The 24,831-nt window shown below is 36.0% G+C and overlaps 1 protein-coding gene across 1 annotated transcript; it reads left to right on the top strand.

Annotated features, from left to right (window-relative positions):
* The first annotated feature begins 9,376 nt into the window (after positions 1 to 9,376).
* LOC140795535 (auxin response factor 17-like) lies at positions 9,377 to 16,247 on the top strand. Its single transcript, XM_073148168.1, has 3 exons — positions 9,377 to 10,567; positions 12,149 to 12,892; positions 16,005 to 16,247. The coding sequence occupies exons 1-2, from the start codon at positions 9,569 to 9,571 to the stop codon at positions 12,842 to 12,844; spliced, it is 1,695 nt and encodes a 564-aa protein (XP_073004269.1). The 5' UTR covers positions 9,377 to 9,568; the 3' UTR covers positions 12,845 to 12,892; positions 16,005 to 16,247.
* Positions 16,248 to 24,831: the final 8,584 nt, after the last annotated feature.

A 24,831-nucleotide genomic window follows, 5' to 3' on the forward strand; every position in this document is an offset into this window, starting at 1 on the left:
AAATAGTTATTTGATACACTTAGTTAGGATCTTTTCTTATTGTATTAGGAGTTTATTTTTATTAAAATAAAATTTCTATAGGTTGCGTTCAAACGCAGGAGGGATCGTGTTCGAACGCCCTTGCGAATGCCTACATTAGGTTCGCAAATATAGAGAATGCATATTGTGCGTTCGAATGCGGTCAGGCGAGTTCGAACACCCGCGTTCGAATGCCTGCATCGCATTCTCACATACAGAGAACGTCTTTTAGTGCGTTCGAACGCGATCAACAGGAATCCTCTAGAATTAGGGTTTCATATTGTTTTAGGACTTATTGGCTAGCCTCTATAAATATGTGGATGGCAGCCAACTTCATTATGGAATTAAATTATTGATTTTTTGCCTCCTATCTTCTCTCTAGACTTCTCCCTCCTCCTTCTTCACCATCCTTCCGCCTCTACTGGCAAGGTTTCTCCTAACTTTTAATCTTCCTCGACTGTCGAGCCATCCATCTTCTTTGGGATCTCGATCACTTTGTTCCCTTCGTCTACTTCTCTTAATCACATCCACCATTCACCTTCACCTCCATATCTATCCATAACCCTAACATCCACTCCACCCATCACCACCACCATCACCCATGTTATTTTATATTTTCGTCCCTATTACAGTTCGAATTTGCAAAGGGCATAAATACAAATATTGTAGATCAGAAAGTTACAGATCTAACCCAATTAGTTTCGTAATTTTATGACTACCGGAGAATACCTGATGAATATTTGCCCACTATTGCGTGGACTGATTCCTATAATACATCCAAATCTTGAAGGAATCGTTGCATAGCCTATCTTTGGTTCCAGATCTTATCCATTGGTATCAAAGTCTATCAAATTGGTATTAGAGTTTATCAAAGTGGTATCATGGCCTATCAAATTGGTATCAGAGCTTATCAAAGTGGTATCATGGCCTATCAATTTGGTATTAGAGCTTAACAAAGTGGTATCAGAGCAGGCGAACTTCAGACCTCCATTAATGGTTGAAATAAGAAAGATGACATCAATAAGGAGACCTATAAAGAGCACACCAACAAGGGAGGACTCAATCCACGATGACCCTAACCGTGAGGCCGATTCCTTTGGAGCGACCACGGCTGGACCGAGTCAACCAATGTCCATGAGTGCGAATATGGATGAACTTAGGGGCATGCTACATACATTGATGCATAGAGTTGACTCAATTCAAAAGAATTATAATGATTTCAAGGAATATGTCATGAACCGACTTGATTCGTTATCTCCTCGACAGCGATCGGAGTTTCAAGAAGGACCAGCGGTGGAACCTCATCGATCTGATACCCCACAGGTCTAGGTGCGTCATGTGAGTATCAATGATCCCCTCTTACCTATGCCTACACATTATTCCCCACCTCCATTGCAAAACCCAAGATCGACGGTGGTGGAACCCAAGAGGCATGCGGCACCGGTGCGCTTCGTCGATGAAGAGGATTGGCACTATGAAGATGAGGTTGTTGATGATGGAGAGTGTCTAGAGGAGGTCCATGAGGAGACCGTTCAGAAGGGTGTAGGAGAAGATATCCAAGCTAAAATATCAATGCATGCATATTTGGGGAGTACACATAACTTTCTAGACGAGTGGTTAGTGCGGAGATTGAGTTTGGATGCCGAACCGACCATGGGATTTGGTGTTGCTATTGGAGACAGCACGAAGCTTAAGGTGGAGAACTTGTGTCGCCGAGTCGATATACGGGTGTAAGGACACAACATCATTGTGGACTTGTATCCGTTGGCGCTACGAGGAGCGAACATTATCCTTGGTACTAAGTGGTTACAAAGCTTGGGACCCGTCATATTTGATTTTCGGAGCATGTGGATGAAATTTAAATAAGGAAATAAAGATGTGCGGCTTGATGGCGTTCGGTCTTCGCCAATTCCTGCGATGTAACTTATGGTGGAGCTGCCTTGTGCATATGATTTGATCTATCTTCTTTAGTTAGGACTAGTATGAGATGAGCCTCAAATGAGTTTAGGTACTACCATTCAATTGTCTAATTTATTAGATAATTTTTCTGGACTGTTTGAGGAGCCATAGGAGTTCCACCGAGAAGAGCAGTAGACCATCGCATAGAGATTGTACTTGGGGCTATACCGACGAACGTGAGGCCATATCGGTATCCACATGTGCAAAAAGAAGTTATCTCAAAGATGGTAGACGAGATGTTGGAGCAAGGTCTTATTCAACCAAGTAATAGCTCATACTCATCCCCCGTGTTATTGGTGCGAAAAAAGGACGGGACATGGTATTTTTGTGTCGACTATTAGGTACTAAATGCTATTACCGTCAAGGACCGGTATCCCATTTCGGTTATCAAGGAGTTGCTGGATGTGCTTGCAAGGGCAACTATATTTAATAAGCTTGACTTGAGGGCCAGGTATCATCAAATTAGAGTTCACTTGGTGGATGTGCACAAAACTACATTTTGGACTCCGAACGGGCATTACAAGTTTCGACTGATGCCTTTTGGTCTCACCAATGCTCCAGCTACATTTCAAGGCCTTATGAATGATATATTTTGGCCTCTCTTGCGAATGTATGTCTTAATCTTTTTTGACGATATTTTAGTGTATAGCAGGACTAAATTAGAGCATTGACGGCATTTGGAGGATGTGCTGGATTTATTAAAGCAAAACCAATTAAAGATCAAGAAGTCAAACTGCCTATGGAGAGTACCACAAGTGGAGTATTTAGGCCACATTATTTCATCGGATGGTGTAGCGGCGAATCCTCAAAAGGTTGCATATATGACTACTTGGCCTATTCCTACTACTACCACCGGATTGAGAGGATTTTTGGGGCTGATCGGATATTATCGACGCTTCATCGTCGGATATGGCAAGATCGTTGCTCCTCTAACTTCTTTGTTGAAGAAGGATTCTTTTAGATGGACGGATGAAGCCACTTTAGCCTTTGAAAAATTAAAAACAGCAATGATGACGGCACCCGTTCTAGCATTACCGGACTTCACCAAAGAGTTCATTGTGGAATGTGATGCATCGGATGTTGGCATAGGAGCTTTACTAATGCAAGGAGGACGTCCCATTGCCTATCTTAGCAAGGCTTTATCACAAAAATCTCAGCAATTATCGACTTATGAGAGAGAGATGTTGGCAATTCGGTATGTAGTGACAAACTAAATGCCTTATTTGATCGGTAGATGATTCATTATATGAACCTATCAAAGGAGTCTTCCATATTTTATAGGACAACGTATACACACTCCGGCACAGCAGAGATAGGTCACAAAATTGTGGGGGTATGATTATGATATGCAATACAAGAAGGGAACGAAAAATAGAGCGGCGGATGCACTATCGCGCCAACCCGATACCGCCGAGCTTGTAGCCTATTCTTCTCCTACCTTTTTCTTCCTTGACGAGTTGAGGTATGCATGTACATCTGACCCAGATGTTATGAGATTGTTGTAGGAGGTGATGGATGATCCGGAGCACCATCCAAAGTTGGAGAATCGAGGTGGTTTCCTTGTTGACTGCAGATGCATTTGGGTGCCTGCAAATGATAGATTGCAGCAGAAATTATTGGAGCACTTCCACCAAACTCTAGAGGCTGGTCATGAGGGTCTCTTGAGGACTTATAGGAGGATATCTCAGAGTTGCACGTGGCTAGGATTGAGGCGGGATGTGAGGAGTTTTGTTCGTACTTGCGAAGTTTGTTAAAGGGCTAAGGCAACCATATTGAAATTGGCCAGATTACGACAGCCTTTACCTATATTGGACCATGTTTGGGAAGACATTTCTATGGATTTCATAGAGGGTCTTCCACTGGTACATGATTATTTTGTAATCTTTGTGGTGGTTAACAGATTGAGCAAGTATGCGCACTTTTCGGCATTGTCATATCCGTTTTCAGCCAAGTTGATGACTGAAATTTTTGTTAGAGATGTTGCTCGGTTACATGGCATGCCACGCACGATTATCTCAGATCGTGATCGTGTATTTATGAGTGACTTTTGGACGGAGTTTTTCAGATTGCAAGGGATTCGATTTAATTTCAATTCAGCCTACCATTCATAGACAAACGGCCAAACCGAAGTGGTTAATCGAGGCATTGAGCAATATTTGAGGTGCTTTGTGAGAGAGATATCGAGACGATGGTTGGAGTTCTTATCATGTGCGGAGTGGTCTTATAACACCGCCTACTATAGTAGCATTGTCATGACTCTATTTGAGGTGGTGTATGAACACACGACTCCAACGTTACGCACTTATGATCCAGTGACATCTACAGATCGGATGGAGGTGGACTTAGCGTTGATGGATAGGGACGCCACATTGAGGAGGTTGTGTGCTCATCTTAAACTTGCTCAAAATCGCATGAAGCAAGTTTATGATCGTAGCCATAGGGAGTAGGAGTTTGACATCGGTAGTTGGGTGTTTGTGAGGGTACAGTTGTATCGACAGGTGACCTTATGTCCGATACGTAATCAAAAGTTAGCACATTACTACTTTGGTCCGTTTCAGGTATTGGAGCGTATTGGTCCGGTTGCATATTGTTTGGAGCAGCCAGAGGAGTCGAGAGTGCATCCTGTCTTTCATGTTTCATTGTTGAGAGAGTGCATTGGAGACCATGAGATTGTTGGAACGGTTCTACCGAAGCCATTGGAGGAGATAGAGATCGTAGAGCCAGTTCGAGTACTTGCTAGACGCCGCCGACGATATGGTACCAGGTTGGAGATGGAGATTCTAGTTGAGTGGCTTGGCAAGCCATCTGATGAGGCAACATGAGAGTTAGAGATTGATATCTTAGAGGTTTTCCTAACTTTTCATCTTGAGGGTAAGGTGGGGGAAGCGTGGTGGGCTGATACACTTCAGAGCTTATCAAAGTGGTATCAGAGCCTATCAATTTAGTATTAGAGCCTATCAATTTGGTATCAGAGCTTAACATTATTATGCATCATATATGGTTGTATTTAAAATTGTTATAGCATAATTATGGTTGTCATACATCATATATTATTATATTTGAGAAAATTATAGTATGATTATATAACATGATATATACATAATGTTGATGATATATTTACATGTTCATGTATAACATTATGCTTATTATATATTTATACATTATTAAGAATATATTTAACATGCGTATTAATGACATTATATTTTTATTTTATTTATTTAACTAATATATGATTTATTCTCTATTAGGCATTATTGGTTCGAGTGAGGTATATTCACTAATCACCTTAGATCATGATTCTCCTTATTTTTTAACCCTTAGATATATTATACTTGATAGCAAATTAAGATATCATAAAGAGATATTTCAGAGCAAAGATAAAATAAGCTAAAATTAAGGTGAAGTGAGAGAGCTTACGAGGGAATTGAATTGTACTTATATTGTACATTTGTATTCTATTATATTAGATTATGATTTGGATTGAATCTACTTTAGAACAATTAGAGTTAATATTGTCATTCATCGAGGCTCTTGTTCAAATTTTATCATTCTTTTCCTTCTGACCTTCAAGCACTGAGTAGGTGTCAAACTCTCCAATTCATCTTTGATTTCCTACAACAACCCTCCACACATGGGTCAAGATACCTGCCCTCTTCATCTGCTCGAGGAAGGTAAAGGTTGGCATGGAAATGATTGCAAACTCTTCTCCGATCGGTTGGTATGATAAGGCATCCATAGTCCTATTCTTTGACCCCTTTTTATATTGTAACTCATAGTCATATCCAAGAGCTTTGTCACCCATCACTGCTTGGCTAGTGTAGGTATAAGTGCATTAGAATAGTACTTATACCCACCCGCGAAGCATTGCATTCAACAATAAAATCCTTGGTGAAATCTAATAGTGCCAAAATTAGTGTCATAATCATAACATCCTTCAATTCTAAATGCCACCGTAGCCTTGTCGCTCCACATAAATGAATCCTTCCTCAAAAGGATGGTAACTCATCAATCATAGGACCCTATGCAATTCGCGCACAGTCCTTTGAATTGGCTACTCGTTTATGCTCTTCACCTTGCTTGAATCAATCGCTAGACCTTTAGCTAAGATTATATGCCCTAACTACTCCAACTTTTGCTCACATCATAAACATTTAGACATCTTCTCCCTTAGCAAATTGTTCGCCTATGATGTCAACACCTCATGAAGATGTTCCAAATGCTCTTGAAAGCTCTTGTTATACACCAAAATATTATGGAAAAAAATCAAAAACAATTATATGTGGGCAGAAATTAATTTTGTGAAATTAAATTATTTACTAATGGTGTAATTTTTTTATAGAGGCTATGATAGATCAAATGTCTTAGTTTCATATTATATCTAAGTCATAGTTCAAAAGTGTAATATTATTCACTTTTCACCCATTGAACTAATATTCTTTTTTATAATAACTCTAACTTATTTTAGTACATATAACTTTATATATATATATATATATATGGCACTCTATCCACCACAAGCATTCGACCACAGCACAGATAATAACCAACATTTTCCTCTCATATGTCAAGAGTTACTATAATCTTTCAGACAAGGCTTTGTTTATGAATGCTATAGGTTAGTCTTCTTACATAAGAACAACATCTATCCCAACTCTCGATGCATCACATTCAACTAGAAAGTCTTTGGTGAAGTCCAGTAGCGCTAAAATTGGTGCCATTGTCATTGTTAATTTTAGTTCTTCAAAAGTAGTAGTATTTTTATCGCTCTATTCAAATGCATCTTTCTTCAAAGCACCGTTAGGAGTGAAGCTATCTTCCCGTACCTAGCAATGAACCTCTAATAATAGCTCGTCAACTCGAGAAATCCTCGAAGCTCATGCACGATCTTTAGAAATGGCCAATTGAGCATAGAAGCAATTTTACTTGGGTTGGCCGCTACTCCTTCACTTGAGATCACATGACCCAGATATTTGACTTTTTGTACGCACCATAAACACTTGTTATAACTTGTGCATATACTCATATATAAAATCTAGACACTTTACATAAATAAAAATTATATTTTAAAATATAATTTATTAATTATATTAGTACAAATAGAACCTAACATATACATCTTTATATCATCACTATTTTCAAAGATATCGAGAAATATATTGTGATTGTTCAAAGGGAATATATACTTCAAATCGACTTCAAACTCACATAGAGGGATTCACATTATTTCAAAAAACTATGACTTCAACTCTAATAATACATTTTCTATTTATATTTCTGTAAACAATATAACCACCCTCGTAGTGCAAAAATATCTTTTTATGGTGTAAAATAACAATACAATTATAGTAAAATAAAATTCTCACGTTACGGTTAGATAGATGATTCATTCTTATGAATATAATAAATGAACGAGAGGGGGATAAAATGATGAAGACAAATCCCAAAGTGAAATAATAGAATAAGAAGAAGAAAATAAGAAGAAAAAGAAGAAGTAGCTATCTACGTTCGTACAACATCCATCATATTACCTTTAGATAATAATAATTTTTTTCTCTGTCAGCCACGTTTAACGAAACACTGAAGTATAGAAAGGATAAGTTGGAAGTAAGATAGAGTTTAAATCTTAGGTGCAAAGGAAACTGAAAACATACCTGAATTACAAAATCGAAAACAAGTATATTTTTGGTGTAAAATCCCGTTCACTACTTAATAAAAAATTAGAAAAAACCTTGCCGTGCAATAAAACATATAGTAGACTTGGTTGACAAAATGGAAACCAAATCTATTTTCGGTGCAAATTTTCCAATTTTTTCATCTTACTTCCCTTCCACCAATGACAAAGTGCAACGGGTACTCATGGCCCGGGTTTCGGTGCAACACGGGTTTGGAAAGAAGTCCAAACCCCACGCAATGAAAAGCCAAATCCCCTTTCTCCTTGTCCCAATTTTGTAACCTTTATGGGAGCAAATAACAAAAAGCTCCTCCTTTGTTTGTTTCCTTGTTTTGTCCTTCTCTCTCTCTCACTCTATATATATATATACATGTCGTTGAAAGCTTTAATAGGATGACAAATTCTTGGACGGATCTGATTCTCTTCTCGTAGTCAAACATAGAGAGGACGCGTCCAAATTCCAATAGAATTGACTAATTCGCAAGTTCTTTTTTTTTTCAGCTTAATTACATCTACGCCTTCAATTGTACCCGGTTTCCCTAAGACCCTTAAATTAGCTTATTTATGGGGTGATAAAAGTAATTAGTGATAATTAGTGAAACATAATTAAAGAAGGTTGTTTCGCTAAACTGTATCAAGGATGAAACAGATCCGATTCATGTAAATACGGGTATAAGTAGTAAATTTAATTATCATACTCGTTAAGTATATACATGGAATGTATATGTATTTATTTTTTAAATCTATTAAGAATTATATTGAGGAGGCGCGAGTCAATAGTTGGTTGCAAGGCCCTGAAACCGAGGAGAGGTTATAATTTTAACACTTCTATAGGATTGTCATTTATCACCTTATTTTTCCTTCGAAATCCAATTTAAATTAGTATTTAGACAGCTAGATTTATTTAACAAAATTTGTAGCGAGGCCAATGTAACACGTCTGTCCATATTTATTACAAAGGCATCCTGTATACTTATATTTGGTAGATATTGAAAATATTTGGAACTTAGCGCCTTTCCTCTATGGATAAAATTATTTATATTCTCATCACAATGAATACAATGATGATGAAAGGATAAGAACAATAAAAGCTCTCCTCGTCTCTTTTACAATAAATAATGCGACGCCCGAGATTGTAAGGTTCTTTTTTTACATTTATACCCCTCTATATTCTTTTATCTGTGTGTACTTTGTAAAGTTTATATTTCATGTATAGGCTTCAAAAACTAATGACTTTGGCATTTGTTGCCTTCGAGATTATCTTTTTGATTTTTATAAATTAAAATTTTAAGATGAAGTTTGTAGACGAAAATACATAGATACCCTCATTAAAAATAAATAAGAATAATTTATTTCTATTTTTTATAAATTAATGAAATCTTAATTTGACAAAATAATTTTAGAAAATAAGGGTTTTATTTAAGACAGATCTATTTAAAAGTAAAATTTTTAAAGATATACATATAAATATAAACTTTAGAGGATACTTTTATATAAATAAAGTTATTTTAGAACGGAAAATCCAAGATCTTAGGGAGTTGTTTTTGCCTTCAGTCTCAGTTTGTTTCACATTATGAACAGTTTAACAGAAACAAACACTCAAAAGTCTCGGCCTACCCTATTTCAGCTATCTTTTAAACAAGAATAGTGGCAGTTTCGTACTTCTTCCAAACATCCGGGGCAAAAGTTGCTTCTATTTAACCTCTCCCCCCCCCCCCTCCCTCCCTTCTCCGACCTCAGCCCACTCTCTCTCTCTCTATCTCTATCTCTCTCTCTGCTCATTTCATGGATGCGATTCTCGAACCCAAACCCTACTAGGGGTTCGAGGAGAAGGGAGAGAGAGGTGAGGGTATTTGAAACCCTAGCCCTTGCTTGCCTTATACTGGATCTCGCCGGAACCCTAACCCTAACCCTGCTCCAATGCACAGAGCCCTTGATCCGCATGTGTGGAAGGCGTGCGCCGGCCCGGCGGCGCGGCTTCCGCGCATCGGATCTCGCGTCTTCTACTTCCCAGAGGGACACGCGGAGCAGGCCTCCTCGCCGCCGGACTTCTCCTCTACCGGCTCCGGGAAGGCTCCCTTCTTCATTTGCTCCATCGCCGGCCTACTCCATCTCGCCAACCGCGACACCGACGAGGTCTTCTCCAAGATCTTTCTCCATCCCATCCTCTCCGCTCCTCCACCTTCTCCTCCGCCGCTGGAGGACGACGACGAAGACGACGCCGGCGGAGAAGGAATCGTCTCCTTTGCAAAGATCCTGACCCCAAGCGACGCAAACAACGGCGGGGGGTTTTCTATGCCGAGATTCTGCGCCGACTCTGTCTTGCCGCAGCTCAACTTCGCCGCCGATCCCCCGGCGCAGAATATCTCGGTTCGCGACGTCCACGGGGAGTGGTGGGAGTTCCGCCATATCTACCGCGGGACGCCGCGCCGCCACCTGCTCACCACCGGTTGGAGCCGCTTTGTGAACGCCAAGAAGCTTATCGCTGGAGATTCAGTCGTCTTCATAAAAAACAATGCCGGCGAGCTCTTCATTGGGGTCCGCCGCACCGCCCGGTTCAGTGCTTCTAACTTTGCTTACAATCCTTCTCTCAATGATGGCTTGGCGAGTGGAGAAGGGTTCTCGAGGAAGGTTAGAGGCCGGGTGCCACCAGCGACAGTGGTGGAGGCAGTTAGAGAGGCAGATTTGGGGCGCGCATTCGAGGTTTTGTACTACCCAACTGTTGGTACGCCGGATTTTGTGGTGGCAGAGGAGGTGGTGAAGGCTGCCCTCCGGATTGAATGGGCTGTAGGGATGAGAGTTAAGATGCCAATGGCAACAGAGGACTCGGCCAGGTTGACATGGTTCCAGGGAACGGTGTCCGGCATTGCAGTCAGGGAGGGGGTCCTGTGGGCTCGGTCTCCATGGCGTATGCTTCAGGTTGTTTATTCTCATCTTGTTATGTCAATTGCCTTTACATGCATTTGAGCTGTCTATTCTTTTGATGCTGTTTATATGTTATTGCTGGGATGATATTATTTGCAAAAGTCAATAAGCTTTTATGGTGGTTGTTTGCTAGCTGTATAAGTGTCTGATTAAATAATTTTTTCTTAATTACCTTGGTTGTTGGTTTACTGAAGTTGAGAGTTGTCCTGTTTGTCTCATTAATAGTGTCTATGAATCTACTGTAGGGACGGCTCATCTCTTGTTTTTTTCTTGGTCTTTAATGTTTTACTATTGAAATATTTACTGTATCCCCAATTTCTTTATCTGATTTAGCAATATAATCAAGAAAGTCTGGCCATCACCTTTAAATTAGATATCATGACTATCTTGTTATCTTTATACATGAGTAGCATTTTCAGCAATGAAATCCAGCTTTTTGTTTTCTTTTTAGTTCTCCTATGTTTCTTTTAACATTCAATAAGAAGAATAGTTTGGGCTCCTTAAATTCCAGATATGGGATGAAATTTGATACTTAAAGGTTACGTATTAACGACATAAAAAATTAAAGTTACAACAATTGACAATATTTATTGTGAAGATTAAAGTATCATGAACATTGCATTGGTTGGTCACTTAAGACAGTTGGAACTTCTAACAGCAGACAAGATATTAGTAGCCTTTGATTTGATTTAGATGGATTCTATTTTTTGAACAACTCTTTCCATATATACTAAAAATCTAGTCTAAAATAAGCTTAACTATATGTCAGTCATTATTACCTGTGAGAAACTGTAACTTAGTTTCCCATTATATTATAGTTCCAGTATTTGATAGTCTTTTCCCTTTTCATAATATGTTTTCAGATTTATTTGATCAATTTAGTTCATGAAACTAACAAAGCCTACTTGGTTGGCTTGTTGACTCACTTTTCAATCCTCTTGTATTTTATATTTTTATATTATCGGTAAGCATGCATTGGAAGAATGCACAAATAGTTTGAAGGACATATCTGTCATAGCATTTCTATTTTACATTAGTTGTGTGAGGTGATGCTGCCAGAGTTGTTTGAGGATGGAGGTTGTGTTATGTGGTACATATGTAGCTAGTATATCTGAAATATTTTCTTTAATCCTATTTATATGTTTATAATATTTAAACATTTTTTAATTTGGTGGAAATAAACATATTTATGGTAATAAAGTTCTTGGGGAGGAGCAATTCTAGATATTATGGCTCATGGCCTGTGACATTGGTTGGCTCCATTACTGATGCTAGCACTTATGCCTCTACAAATTAGTAAGTTTCCAGTTTTCTCTAAATATTTTGCTTTTATTTTATATGATACATAATGTTAATTATTATGATATAAATTTTTTTAGCGAGACAAATTACTCATATATGCTTCTTAGATCATGAAAACAACTTCAAGGGGATTCCTTGGTTCACACTCTCATTGAACTTCCTTGTGGAAATTATGTTTTACTGAGAAAAGACAGAACCATTAAATTGCCTCAATTATTTATCTTGAACTATGTTAATACTTAATAATGACCTTGGTTCATTTTTCCCGGTCAGGTTATTTGGGATGAACCAGAGGTTCTGCAAAATGTCAGAAATGTAAGTCCTTGGCAAGTGGAATTAGTCTGTGCCATCCCTCAGATACAAGCTCCGTATCCTGTTACAAAGAAACTCAAGGGCCTACAGAGCTCAGAGTTTCTTGCTGATGGAGAGGGTTGCACCCTCGTTCCAATGAGAGGACTAGGCAACAGTACCATGGTAAATCCATTTCATCCGCTGCTCAGTTTCACTACATTTCCTGCTGGCATGCAGGGAGCCAGGCATGAACCAATTTCTATATCCAATTTGTCCAGTTTCACATCTGTCGATTTGAATCAAATAGCCCCTTATAGTCTGTATGGCATTCACACGGAAGAAAAGCTCAATAATGTGTTGACAAAAATGAATATTGGGAGTACACCACATTCAGAGAGTTCATCCCCATTGAGCCAAGGAAGCATCTTGGACTGTGTGATGGAGCCCGTTAAAACTCCAGCTTGCCAACAAGCTAAGAAGATTCCTGCTGGGTGTATTCAGTTATTTGGTGTGACCATCAAAGTAGAAAAGGAACCTGTCGATTGCGAGACAGATAAAGAGTGCCAAGAGTCTAATGTTGGAGTCCTAACTCATGATTTTTCTCCCATGTGTCCGATTAAGCAACTACTCAACAAGCTTGATGTTCAATGCCAACAATTTTCTTCTTTCGAGGCTTGATCTTTCTGGTTGATATTGTTCTGCATCTGCATCATGCAGCTCGTACAGGTATGAGTGCCTTAGCATGCATTGCTTATTCTTTTATATATTCAAATCATCACATCAATGTAGTCAACGTAGCTAATTGACATGTAAACTTACTGTGGCTTCCTGTTTATCTGATTTTTGAATAAGAGGTCAACTCCTTTTCAGGTCAATTTAGGGCATCTCTTTTGGCTCTAATTCAAACATTTCTTGTTCTCTTTATTTGTCTTAAATTCTTCGTAGACTTTCTCCATTGCATGTCTTGTATCTCGGTCATACTGTTTGGATGAATATATAACCTTTATGTTGTGGACTTCAGTATATAGAGAAAACAATGCTGCATGACTATGTTAATCAGGTGTATCTATTTAAGAGCCGGGTTAGCAGTAACTTTATGCATTATTTAGAGGATAATTAGACAGCACTGTGCACTGAGAATTTGAGAATTGCATTATCACACTATTGATGACTTGTAAAATGCACCTTTTTATGTTTGTACTAATGAATTTTGCCAAAATCTTTTTCGAAGCTCATGAATTTTGTGGGTATCTTGTGTCAATTTTTTATACACCATCTTATTGCCACATTGAATTTATTTGAATGACAATATTATGCCCCCATTTAATTTGAAATCACTAAGCTGAGGGACTATTATTTGTTGGTACTTGGTAGCTGTAACTAGTTTCCAACATGGAGGTCTAAAGAATTTGTGTTGATCCTTTTGTTTATTGCTAGGTTTTTCTAGTATTTTGGTTTGGCATCTCATGGAACATGTTTGATGTTGATATAAATATCGGTGAGATGTGTCAGCAGTGCATAATTGCTATTGATTAAAGGAAATTGATAGTAAGTTTAGGAGGATGCGTTAAAAGGATTTGGGGACATACATTTAGTATATAATAGTCCAAATGAGGGAGAAGTAATCTGGAACTAATAGAAATGAGCTTTACCAAGATTGATAACCAACTTTGCCATAAATAGAAGGTGGATAGTCAACTAAGAAACTTGCATAAGATGATTAGGCATGCTGATGCTTCTAGCATGTTATGTGATCACTTAAAAGTGCATGCCAAATTCATAGTTTTATCCCTGCCATGGAACAAAAGACTGGGATCTGTCCCTCCTATTTTCAGGAAAATATGGTGGGGAAAATTCTAGTCTCAATGACTTAGTAATGTTACTAGGTAAAAGAATTCTGCTGTCCACAGTTGTGTGGGTTGTGATGGCAGGCGTTACCTTTTGAATTGAAGATATTTATAGTCAGTATCTAGTAGTTGCATATGTAATTAGTAGTTAGTCTGAACTCATGCTATACAATCTGCTGAATGCACTCAAGAAAGTTTTCCATGACTGCTTTGCAAATTTATCACATGCTTGCATATCTGGAAAACCTATGAATGATTTATTAACTATGATTAGCGATTACAATAGCTGATGACATGGAAAAAGGTGAGGATGTTGCTTTTAGCATCCGCAAGATTTTGTGCCCTCATTTATGCATTGCTCTATTAGGTTTCCTTATCTCATCATTATCTTGAGAATGTTTTCAACTACTTGATTTTCACTAATCAATAGAAAGTACAATTTTATGACACAAATGGACAGTTAGGTGGACAAGAGGAAGGTTACTGACCTGTATCAGTTCTTGTTATATGTCAGATAGGGCTATGGATTTCTGAAACTCCAAGCTGGTCTGATATTTTCTCAGAGATAATGACATCTGAGCTGTCAAATAAACAGTTCAGATTTGGGATGATACTTTAAGAGTCCTTTTGCCTAACATCATTTTGGTGGAAGGCATAAAAGCAGAAATATTTTGCACTTAATGTTTTTGACCACAACTTTACCTAAATTATCCTCTGTTTTCTTTAGAAATAGAAATATTTACTTGATTAGGTTTGGTCGTCAGGATATTTGAGTATTTCTGTATTATAGTTACCATTGAGCCATGTTGAGTTTTGTTGACAAAACCGCAAGCAGTTTATCTTTTGCACATATTATGTAAAGGCAGGGCAATTTCCAAATATTGAATTGTAAGGTGTATACCAGAAATAAATAAATAAATAGAAGGGTTGTTGTCAAATGCAAATTCTAGACATCTAAGATGAATGAACTAAAAACTAAAAATCATTTAAGATCAAAGCCGCATCTTGGTTAAGAATGATGATCCTATATGTCCTAACAGAGAAAGGAGTTGCAATTTAAACAAGCAGAATCGCTGTTACCATATCAACTTTTCAAACTGTGTTCTGTTTGAATAAATCTTAAATCTTTGGGATAATATTCAGGAATAAATCCTTCACCATTTTGGGCTTCTAGTGAAAAACAGAAAGACAATAAAACATTATTTATTAATTTTGGCAAATGCTGACTCATAGCAAATGTAAAATGCTACAAGTTTTATGGGAAGTAAATGGAAAATCATGAATTCACTCAGCAGCTAAGAGCTGCAGAATGTGGACTCCTTAGTGTCTGACAAGAGGTTCAGTGCATTTCAAAACTAGGAAGGAGAAACTAAAAATTGTCACTGATGGAAAATGGGAAATATTACTAATACCTAGAAAGAGAAAACAAGAACATCAGTTAAGAATATGATAAGCTAGGATGAACTATTAATTTTTGAGCATCTCATCAAATGCTTAAATATGTCAAACTGAACACTCTAATTAGAGGTGAAAGATAGATGTAACCTTAATCAGTTCTAAGTTTGTGTATTTCTTGCTATATTAGGAATCTAGTTGGTAACTCGATATTTTTTTAAGTATACCTTCTAAATAAGGAGTAAAATCTTTAACAATTGAATACCCTGGAAAATACTGTCTGATAGCTTAGCTGGAAAAAGTAGACGCCATCTGTTTCATCTGTGCAGTTTAAGTTTGTATTTTTCTATGCATGCAGCACCAGGAATTGTGGCTTAAGTTGATTCTAGTCAAACTTTGAAGATGTAATAATATACAGTCCGACTTATGGATGGATTTTAGAAATTTTCTGGTAATTGTGAGTTGGTTAATTATTTGTTTTCTAGTATATCAACATTAATCTAATTGTTTTATGCTGTTTGGTTTGTTTGCTATATAATTTGGGCGATTTGAAGTAAATGTTCAAACAGTTGATGCACTGCTTCTTTCTCCTGCAGGAACAACACAAATTTGCTGTTTCCTGCTTCCTAAGCAATGTTCTGATTGTGTCTCGGGTTATACTTTATCTCTTTCTGCAAAGATCACCTTTTCCTCCAGTAATGTTGTGGAACCATTATCCTAGATAGTTAGTGGCTTTTAAAATGTTTGTTCTTGTTTGACATTTTATTAGCTCTTATTCTGTAGAGAACTTTCTTGTTCAATCCATGCTTTGTATGCATTATTAGTAGTTCCGACCACAAGGAATCATGGCTTTGACCCACTCTTGCACTGTTGTTTACATGTTTCTATTAGTAAATCACATGACGGCTCAGATCAACGAATGACTTGCAGGCTGTCTTATGGTCTAAGACATTCCAAATATCTACAGCAAAGATTTAGGATAATGTCTGATAAGTTTTACTTTTTGATCAAATCATTGCATGATGAGTTCTTTCTCATAGTAGAATTAAGGACCTTGTTGTTTATTGTGTAACATGAATGACAAGTTTCTCTTTCTGTAGTTACTTTTGGGTAGTAGTTTGATCGTTTATCTTAATGTAGGATGACGTGTTTATTTACTAGTTAGGTAAGCAATCGAACTAATTATTCTCTGGAATCATTAAAATGCTGCTTAAGGAGCCTGATTGGTTATTGGTGATGGAAAAGGTTCAATCTGCCTAATGTATCTCCCATTGAGCCATTATCATATATCTATAGCAAGACTTAGGTCCCAGATTTGCATATTGCTACACCCAAGACAAAGTATCAAGGTAGACGGAGCTGGCATTGCATTATAAAATTAAATCCATTAAACTTTTAAGCACATCATCAACTAGAGGAAGGGAGAAGGTTGGCTAATTGTGAGTAGTAAAGTATCAAGGTTATTTCAAGCTTTCTCGACATTTGAAGTTGTATTGAGGATAATACCTTAGTCCCTGTTCACTTGTAGAATAAAAATAAATTTATTCTAGAATAAGTCTTCTTATTATAGTGTTGTAACTAAATATCTGACTTTATACTAGTATAGATTTTTATCATTCTCTCTCATCTTATTTTACATAATTTTTAAAAAATAATTTAATAATAATCTACAATTACTATTTTGCTTTTTAAATTATATAATATTTGATTACACATTATCTCAGTTAAGATTCTCTCTCTACTATCTCTTTTATAAAATAACGATCATCTTAGTTATAGTTTAGGTTTTCTTGAGATTCTTTTTGAACTAGTAAATTCTGCAAAAATAAAAATATTAAGCTCGGACACTTTTCCCACAATACGGGTTTATAATCTTGTAATATCGTAGTGCTGGTTTATAATTCTACATTACACTGCAATATGGGCTTATAACCTTGTATTAACCTATAGTACCTATTTATTTTTTTCTAGTGTATGGTTATTTGATATTGAGTGCAGGCTTATAACCTCTTGTGTTACATCACAGAGCTTATAATATTATATTAACCCCTCTTTATCTAGTGTATAGTTATTTTATATAAATAATGCGAAGTTATTTTTTCGCAGTGCAAATTTATAACCCTGCATTACCTCGTAGTGCATAGTTATTGAGTATATGGAGTATTTTAAGTCTACAGTTTTAATAACAAATATTTAAAAAAATTACTATTTATTACTAGTTTTTTAATATATAGAAATTGTTACAAATTACACCCTATATTTTGTCTATTTTGTGATTCACTCATTTTTGGAGATTTTATAACGTGACCCTTTATTTTTTTTTATAATGGTCATTTAACATCCTAACGTTATTTTAGCTAACTAACATTAACTATGTTATATTGTTTATGCGACTCTAATTCAAAGATTACTAAAATACCCTTAAAAGGTCTTGACTTAACCTAAATACCTACAAAATTATTTTTCTTAAACTAAACTCACACAAAATCTAAATCCTCTTATCCAAAACTAAATTCTACCTCACAAAATTATAATATCAAACCTCACATCCCCCACAGAAATCCCCCAAAATCTCTACCGCTTAACAGGTTTCCCCAATTTTATCTAATTTTCTCATCTCTCTAGCTCAAACCTCTTTTTTCTTCATATTTTTCCAATTTTTTTTCATCTCCCTCCCCGTCTTTGAAGTCGCAAGTAATATAGTCACTCGGCGTTTAGGGAGCTCTAAGATCTCTATGGCCTAGAGTTTGGAAGCTTTGAGATTAGCTTGGCATTTAGGCGATGTTCTCCATGGTTTGAGAAAAAATAATAAGTATGGATGTTCAAATTATAAATAAAATTAGAGATGAGTACAAGGGTAATTTAGAAATATTATAAATTACATAGTAGATTATAATAGAATATTTTCTTTCTAGTATCGTTCAATTTGATTATAGTTATGTTAAGTTAACTCAGGGTATTAAATAAACATTATAGGGAAAATGATGAGTCACGTTATAAAATCTCCAAAGACAGTGCGAATCACAAAATAGGCAAAATGTAGGGTCTAATTTGTAAAAATTCCTAACATATATTCAAGGGTATTTTCATCATGTATAAAACGTTACTAATTTTTAATACAAATTTATTATTCTTCAATACTTTAATATTAACTTTAGGTCATATCAAATGTAATTATTACTCTTTATATTAGTACATTGCAATAGCTTATACTAGTATTAGTCATTTTCTTCTGGTATTAAAAATTAGAATACTTATGTCTATTTCACCCTTAATCTATAAGTGAATGCATTGTTCACTTATAGATAAGAAAATTTTTATTCTAGTATAAGCTTTCCTATACTACTATAGCAACTAAACAATTGCTTATCTCAATACTAGTTTATTAATATATTCTTTTCTCTCTCTTTTACATTTAATATTTTATATTATTAATTACTATTTTATTTTTAGAAAGACATCTCTTCAATTAACTATTATTTCAATCACATTATCTTTCCTTTTTTTTTTTTTCTGTTCAATCATCTATTATAAAGAGAATTATAGTTATTTGTTGAACTATAATTTTAATTTTATATCACATCAAGTGTATTTATTATATATTATACTAGTTTACAAAAAAAATACCATAATAACTTATATCAGTATGATCTCTCTTATGCAAGTATAACTAATGAGTATTGTTGATATACTCGTATAGAAATTTATTTCACACGTGCTCCCTAAGGATGTTGGAGTTTGATTTTTCCCAGCTTTTTTATAAACTTGTTAAGCTAGAATGTGGAGTATTTGACCAGACAAAGCCTTCTTGAAAACTTATTTACCTAAACAATTTACTTAAAAAATTTAATACCAAACTGAGTCTGTTTTTGTCATCTCGGTAGGCAAATGTTGAACTTATTAACTTTTTACATTAGTTGTAAAGCATTGATTAATTCAACGCTTTATCCCAAATATAAAATATTGACCTCATTAACACTCTTTTCCTATTAAAAATACGAGTAATAAATAAGAAGATTGTTCCTTAATTTGTCTTTATCAGTTTAACAAATTATTCCTAATTAAAAAATGTCTAGTGGATAAAAAAAATATGCCCTGATCTACAGTTTTTATATTTACTGGTTAATTGGATAAACTAGAGACAAACTAAAGAGGTTTATTATATTATAATCTGATAAATTAGAGAAGAATATTAGATTTGAATCTAGGTAAGATAAAAACAAATTAGATCTTCTCACTTTTTTCATATATTTTTATATTTGTACGATTTATGAGGCTAAGCTTTGATGCGTTCAATGTTTATTTTTTGATATTAAAATTTTACATGTTACGTAGAACGTTAACATGTTTAGCATTTTTGTGCTGGCTCATAAAGTGGCAGTTTATATGTCCAAAATAAACTTTTTTATATATAATAAATTTGGGAGATAGACTATTTGAGTAAATAAGTTTATGAGGTGGCTTTGTTTGATTTAATACTCTAGTTTATGGTCCTAAAGTTTTGTGATGCGTAACCTTGGCATTTTGGTTTTCGAAAGAAAAGGTTTTTGTAGCCATAACTTAGAAGGCTGGATGCCAAAGAATTGAAGATGTTGGTGATGGATATGGAATAAAGGTAAGTGGAGAGTAGTGATCATCTATTCCAGTTGAACAAGAAAAAAAAAAGCCAAGGATGCAAACTTCACTCACAATGTTAAAGCTGATGGAGAGTTCAAAACAGTGATTGGAATTTAAGTATGATATATTGTTATAAAATGACTAAGTAATTTTAGTCCTAACAAAAAGGGAGTAAGATGTTATTAAAATTAACCCACTAAATAAAAAGAAAGCATTCTGTGTTGGTCTCTTGTGCCCCCATATAATTCAGCTGCATAATTGATAACATGATGCCAATCTACTAAATACATTGTAGCCTTGTTGTCATTGTATCTGGTATTATTCAGAGATCTATATGACTCCATCTGCATGCATATCTGCTACCTCAAAGATAAAAAAGGATGGCCAAATAATTTAAGAGTTTTTAACCAAACTAGCACCGTTTGAAATTTAATCTACCAAAATAGACTACTGCCCAAACTTATTACTAAAAGGAGTCAGATTAATTGTAACCTTACTAAAAATGCTTACAAGTCTAGCGTTATACTCTTTCAGATAAAACGTTGAACTATTCAGCATTTTTCTTACGGGTGGAAACGTTGAACAGTTGAACGTTTATCTATATTAACCAGATTAACGAGTTAGGTAAATGTTAGAGTTAAGCATTAAAGAAACACTGTCTAGATTAACTATAGTACTTAAAACACTAAACATTTTGGCGTTTTACCTTTCTAAATGAAACACTAACTAGATAAGTGTTTTCGAAAGAGAATGCTAAAAATTATAGAAAACGCTGAATAGTTCAGTATTTCACCCTCATGAAATGCTGAATAGTTCAGCGTTTTTAGCAGGGTTTCTCAAACATGAGAAGTTAATTTTTGGCATAGCGCATGAAGGCAGTTGCAAAATAAAATTTGGTGGGCTTGTTTCACATAAAACGCTAAATAGTTGATCATTTTTAGATTAGTAAATGCTGAACAGTTCAACGTTATTAGTAGAGTTTCTTAAACCTAAGAGATGGAGGTCAGCTTTTTAAGCCACAAATGCTGAACAGTTCAGTGTTTCATTCGTGACTTCATCACTAAAGGGGTCTTTAGTCAACACCCATAGCCACTGCACTATATCTTCTCTCCCTCACTCTCTCTGGTGTCCATCGACGCTCACGTTCTTTCCCTCATTCTTTTCGCGATCCATTGACGGTCGCGTTTACTCCCTCACTCTCTCCGGCGATCCATCAATGCCTGCAGCTCCGCCAATGTGTCTCTGGTGATCCTTCGACTCCCGTGGGCTCGCCATTGTGTCTCCGGTGATCCTTCGACTCCCGTGCTTGGGCGTCTCTAACGATCCATCAACGCTCTCGACCCCTCCTCACTCTCTCTAGCAATCCATTTCAAGGTAAACCAAAGTTATCACCCTAGTTCCCAACTTTTGGCATGAATGCTATTTTCAATTTACAGAATGTATTTGATTGTTTTGTTTCTATTTGCTGGAGAGTTTTATGATGCATGTTTAATTATGTAATTTGTTTTGTTAATTGTGCTGCATAATTTCCATAGTATGTTGTTGAGCCTGAACTTGCTGGTAAAATGAGAAATTATGTTGAATATTAATAATAGATGTACAAGGCATTTCTTGGATAGTTTTCAATTGTTGGTAATGGATGAATTCAGAATGGGATTACTGTGTTTACTTGATATCAAAAATCTTTTGAGAATCAAACTTTAGAAAATTTAGCAACAAAACTGCAAATGAGCATTAGTACACTTTAGATGGAGATTGCCATCCCAATGTTGTCTACTGTATAATTCACTTGTATTTTTAAATAATATTTACAATTTTACATAATTAAAAAGTCTGATTTGATCAAAAGCGACTGATACGGTCAATCCAGCTGATCTGTATTGTTTTTTTGGAAGGTCAATCCTGATCCTGATTTTTTAAACCTCGGTAAAACCAAATTCCAATTTTAATTATTTTGGTAATTAAACCTTTCAAAAAATTTCATATCTGAAGTTCTTGCACTCCAAGTTGCCAAATAAAAAATATGCTAATAAACTCTTATATGTATTCTATTTTAGAAATTGCCGATGTTAAGTATCGATGGCATATATCTCTATGGAAAGTATACAAATACTTTGTTATTGCAGTCGCCACTGACGCGAATGATGGTGTGTTTCCTCTCGCATATGCTATTGTCAAGAGTGAGAAGCTGATAATTGGGGTTGTTTCCTTGCTTGCTTGTGCTCTAGGGTTGTACTTTAGAGAGAAAACATATATTTGATTTTAGATCAATTATAGCAGCAATCAATGATGAAAGAAATGGATGGACTAAACCTTTAGCGTATCACTTTTTTGTCTTCGATATTTGGTTAGCAACTTTAATAACGAATTCCGGGATAGAAGCTTAAAGAATTATATTCATATGACTGCTATGCAAAATTAGATTTGAAAGTTTAACTTTCACTTGGGCCGGATAACTCAATATAATTCAGATGCAAAAAATGGCTTGATGATATTCCACTAGAGAAGTGGTCTTTAGCTCATGACTGTGGTCATCAATATGGTATTAGTACTACAAATTTTTCAGAGATATTTAACAAAGTAACAAAAGGTGCACGTGGTTTGCCAATAAAGACGTTGGTTGAAATGTCTTTTTATCGTGCAATAGGTTTCTCATATAGTAGAGGAAAATTGGGAGGTGAAGCAATGACCAACCATCAAGATTTCACTTCTATCACTGCTATTATAGGAAGTTCTGATGAGAATGCTAGAATGCATATAGTTCATGAATTCAATCATCGTCATGGTATTTTTGGGATTACTACTGCACAGTCCAATTTGAGCAACTTGAGAGCTGAACAATCTCAAACTGTTAATCTAAATAGTCAAACTTGCATGTGTGGCAAACTGCAATAATATAAATACCCATGCACCAATGTACTTATCGCATGCAAAACTGTCAACTTAGATTAGAGACCATTTATTGATCATATATATACGATGCAAACATATGTGAGTACATGGGAGCCTAAGATCCTATTTGTGACAAATTATTGGTCACCTTATGAAGGTCCAACATTATTACCTGATCTAGCTACAAAGCGGGTGGGTAAAAGAAGACCAAAAATGTCAAGGTTTCATAATGAGATGGACGAGCGGGAGCCTGCCAAAAAAAACTTATGCGGTATTTGTAGGCAAGAAGGGCATAATCGACATAGCTATAACGATAAAAGTACTATTGCTGGGTCTTCCTAGATCATTGGTAAAATGTTAGATTATATTATTTTTATGTTCATAAAAACCCTTATAGAATTTTCTTTCCTTTTACATTGAATAAAACACTTATGTTATGTAGACTTTTGATGGTTGCACATGAGGACCCAAGGCCTATCGATGCATCCATACTGAGGTTGCAGAGACACCATAGATCTAAGGTGACATAGAGATGCGAGGTTCGTATTGTTGATTATGCCTTACTTTAAAATTTTTTTTTTAGGCTCAACTTTCTAATTTATAGTTCATATTTTTATTTTTAGAATCCATGGCTTCTAGTGTGTAGGCACTGTTTTACGAGTATTGTGAGACAGTGAAAGCCTGATCCATGAATAGTTGATATCCTAGTGCAGATCAGATTCTACTATGTATATCAACTTGCCGGGATACATATTGATTGGGCATTGATCAGTGCATTAGTGGAATGTTGGCCACCAGAGACACACACATATCCCATATGAAGGTTGGAGAGATCATAGTTACATTGCAGGATATTGCTATACTGTTAGGTCTACGCATCCATGGACCTGTCGTCACGGGGACCATAGCTATTGAATGGGATGGTCTATATCATGAGCTACTAGGAGTTATCCCACCTCAAATAGCGAGACATGGTTCATCGCTATGCATGCACTAGTTGAGGGAGACATTTGTCACCCTTCCTGCAGATGCTAATGTTTAGATGATTACATAGTATGCTAGGGCTTACATTTTGGCGATTATAGGAGGTTTAATTTTTGCAAACTAGACTTGAGATGCAGTGCAGTTGATGTATCTTCCACTATTACAAGATTTGGGCTATACTATCAGACTTAGTTGGGAGAGTGCCGCATTAATAATACTTTATCGAGAGCTATGTCGTGCTAATTGACATGATGCAGGAGAGATAGCTAGGCCACTTGTTTTATTACAGGTATTTATAAGTTAATCTTTTGGTAAGTACTTGCATATAATTATATTTCTTGCTTAAGTTATTAAGATAATTATAGGTTTGGGCATGAGAGAGACTACATATGGGCAAGCCTAATAAATGGTCGGCTCCCATTGAGGTTGACGATGTTGAGCCAGAGGAGCTTCAGCTAGCTCAACCTCAACCGGGTGATGCATTAATCTTTTGGTAAGTACTTGCATATAATTATATTTCTTGCTTAAGTTATTAAGATAATTATAGGTTTGGGCATGAGAGCGACTACATATGGGCAAGCCTGATAAATGGTCGACTCCCATTGAGGTTGACGATGTTGAGCCAGAGGAGTTTCAGCTAGCTCAACCTCAATCGGGTGATGCACTTGGTGCCAGGTGGAAGTGCAAGTGAAGTTATGACAAAAATTCGGCACTACATATGTTGCATTTTTATGAGATCAACTAGACCAGCAACGCGATGATCAAGTAATATTTAAAAATTATGTAAAATTACTTCTAACATGATATATTTAACTTATTTTACTAATGTGCAGATTATATGAGAGCCATATATAGAAGAAGTACTAGCTGAATTACCAGCAATATGTACAGCAAATAGCAATATATAGAGGACGAGGGCACCACTTATTT

Source organism: Typha latifolia, chromosome 9 (genome assembly GCF_019914945.1).
Source record: "Typha latifolia isolate L0001 chromosome 9, TyphaL0001v2, whole genome shotgun sequence".
Classification (NCBI taxonomy): Eukaryota; Viridiplantae; Streptophyta; class Magnoliopsida; order Poales; family Typhaceae; genus Typha; species Typha latifolia.

Excerpts from the sequence above, each read along its gene's own strand:
- LOC140795535 (XM_073148168.1), top strand. The coding sequence starts at position 9,569 with ATGCACAGAGCCCTTGATCCGCATGTGTGGAAGGCGTGCGCCGGCCCG. Across the intron at positions 10,568-12,148 it reads CTCCATGGCGTATGCTTCAG|GTTATTTGGGATGAACCAGA; the intron begins GTTGTTTATTCT and ends TTTCCCGGTCAG.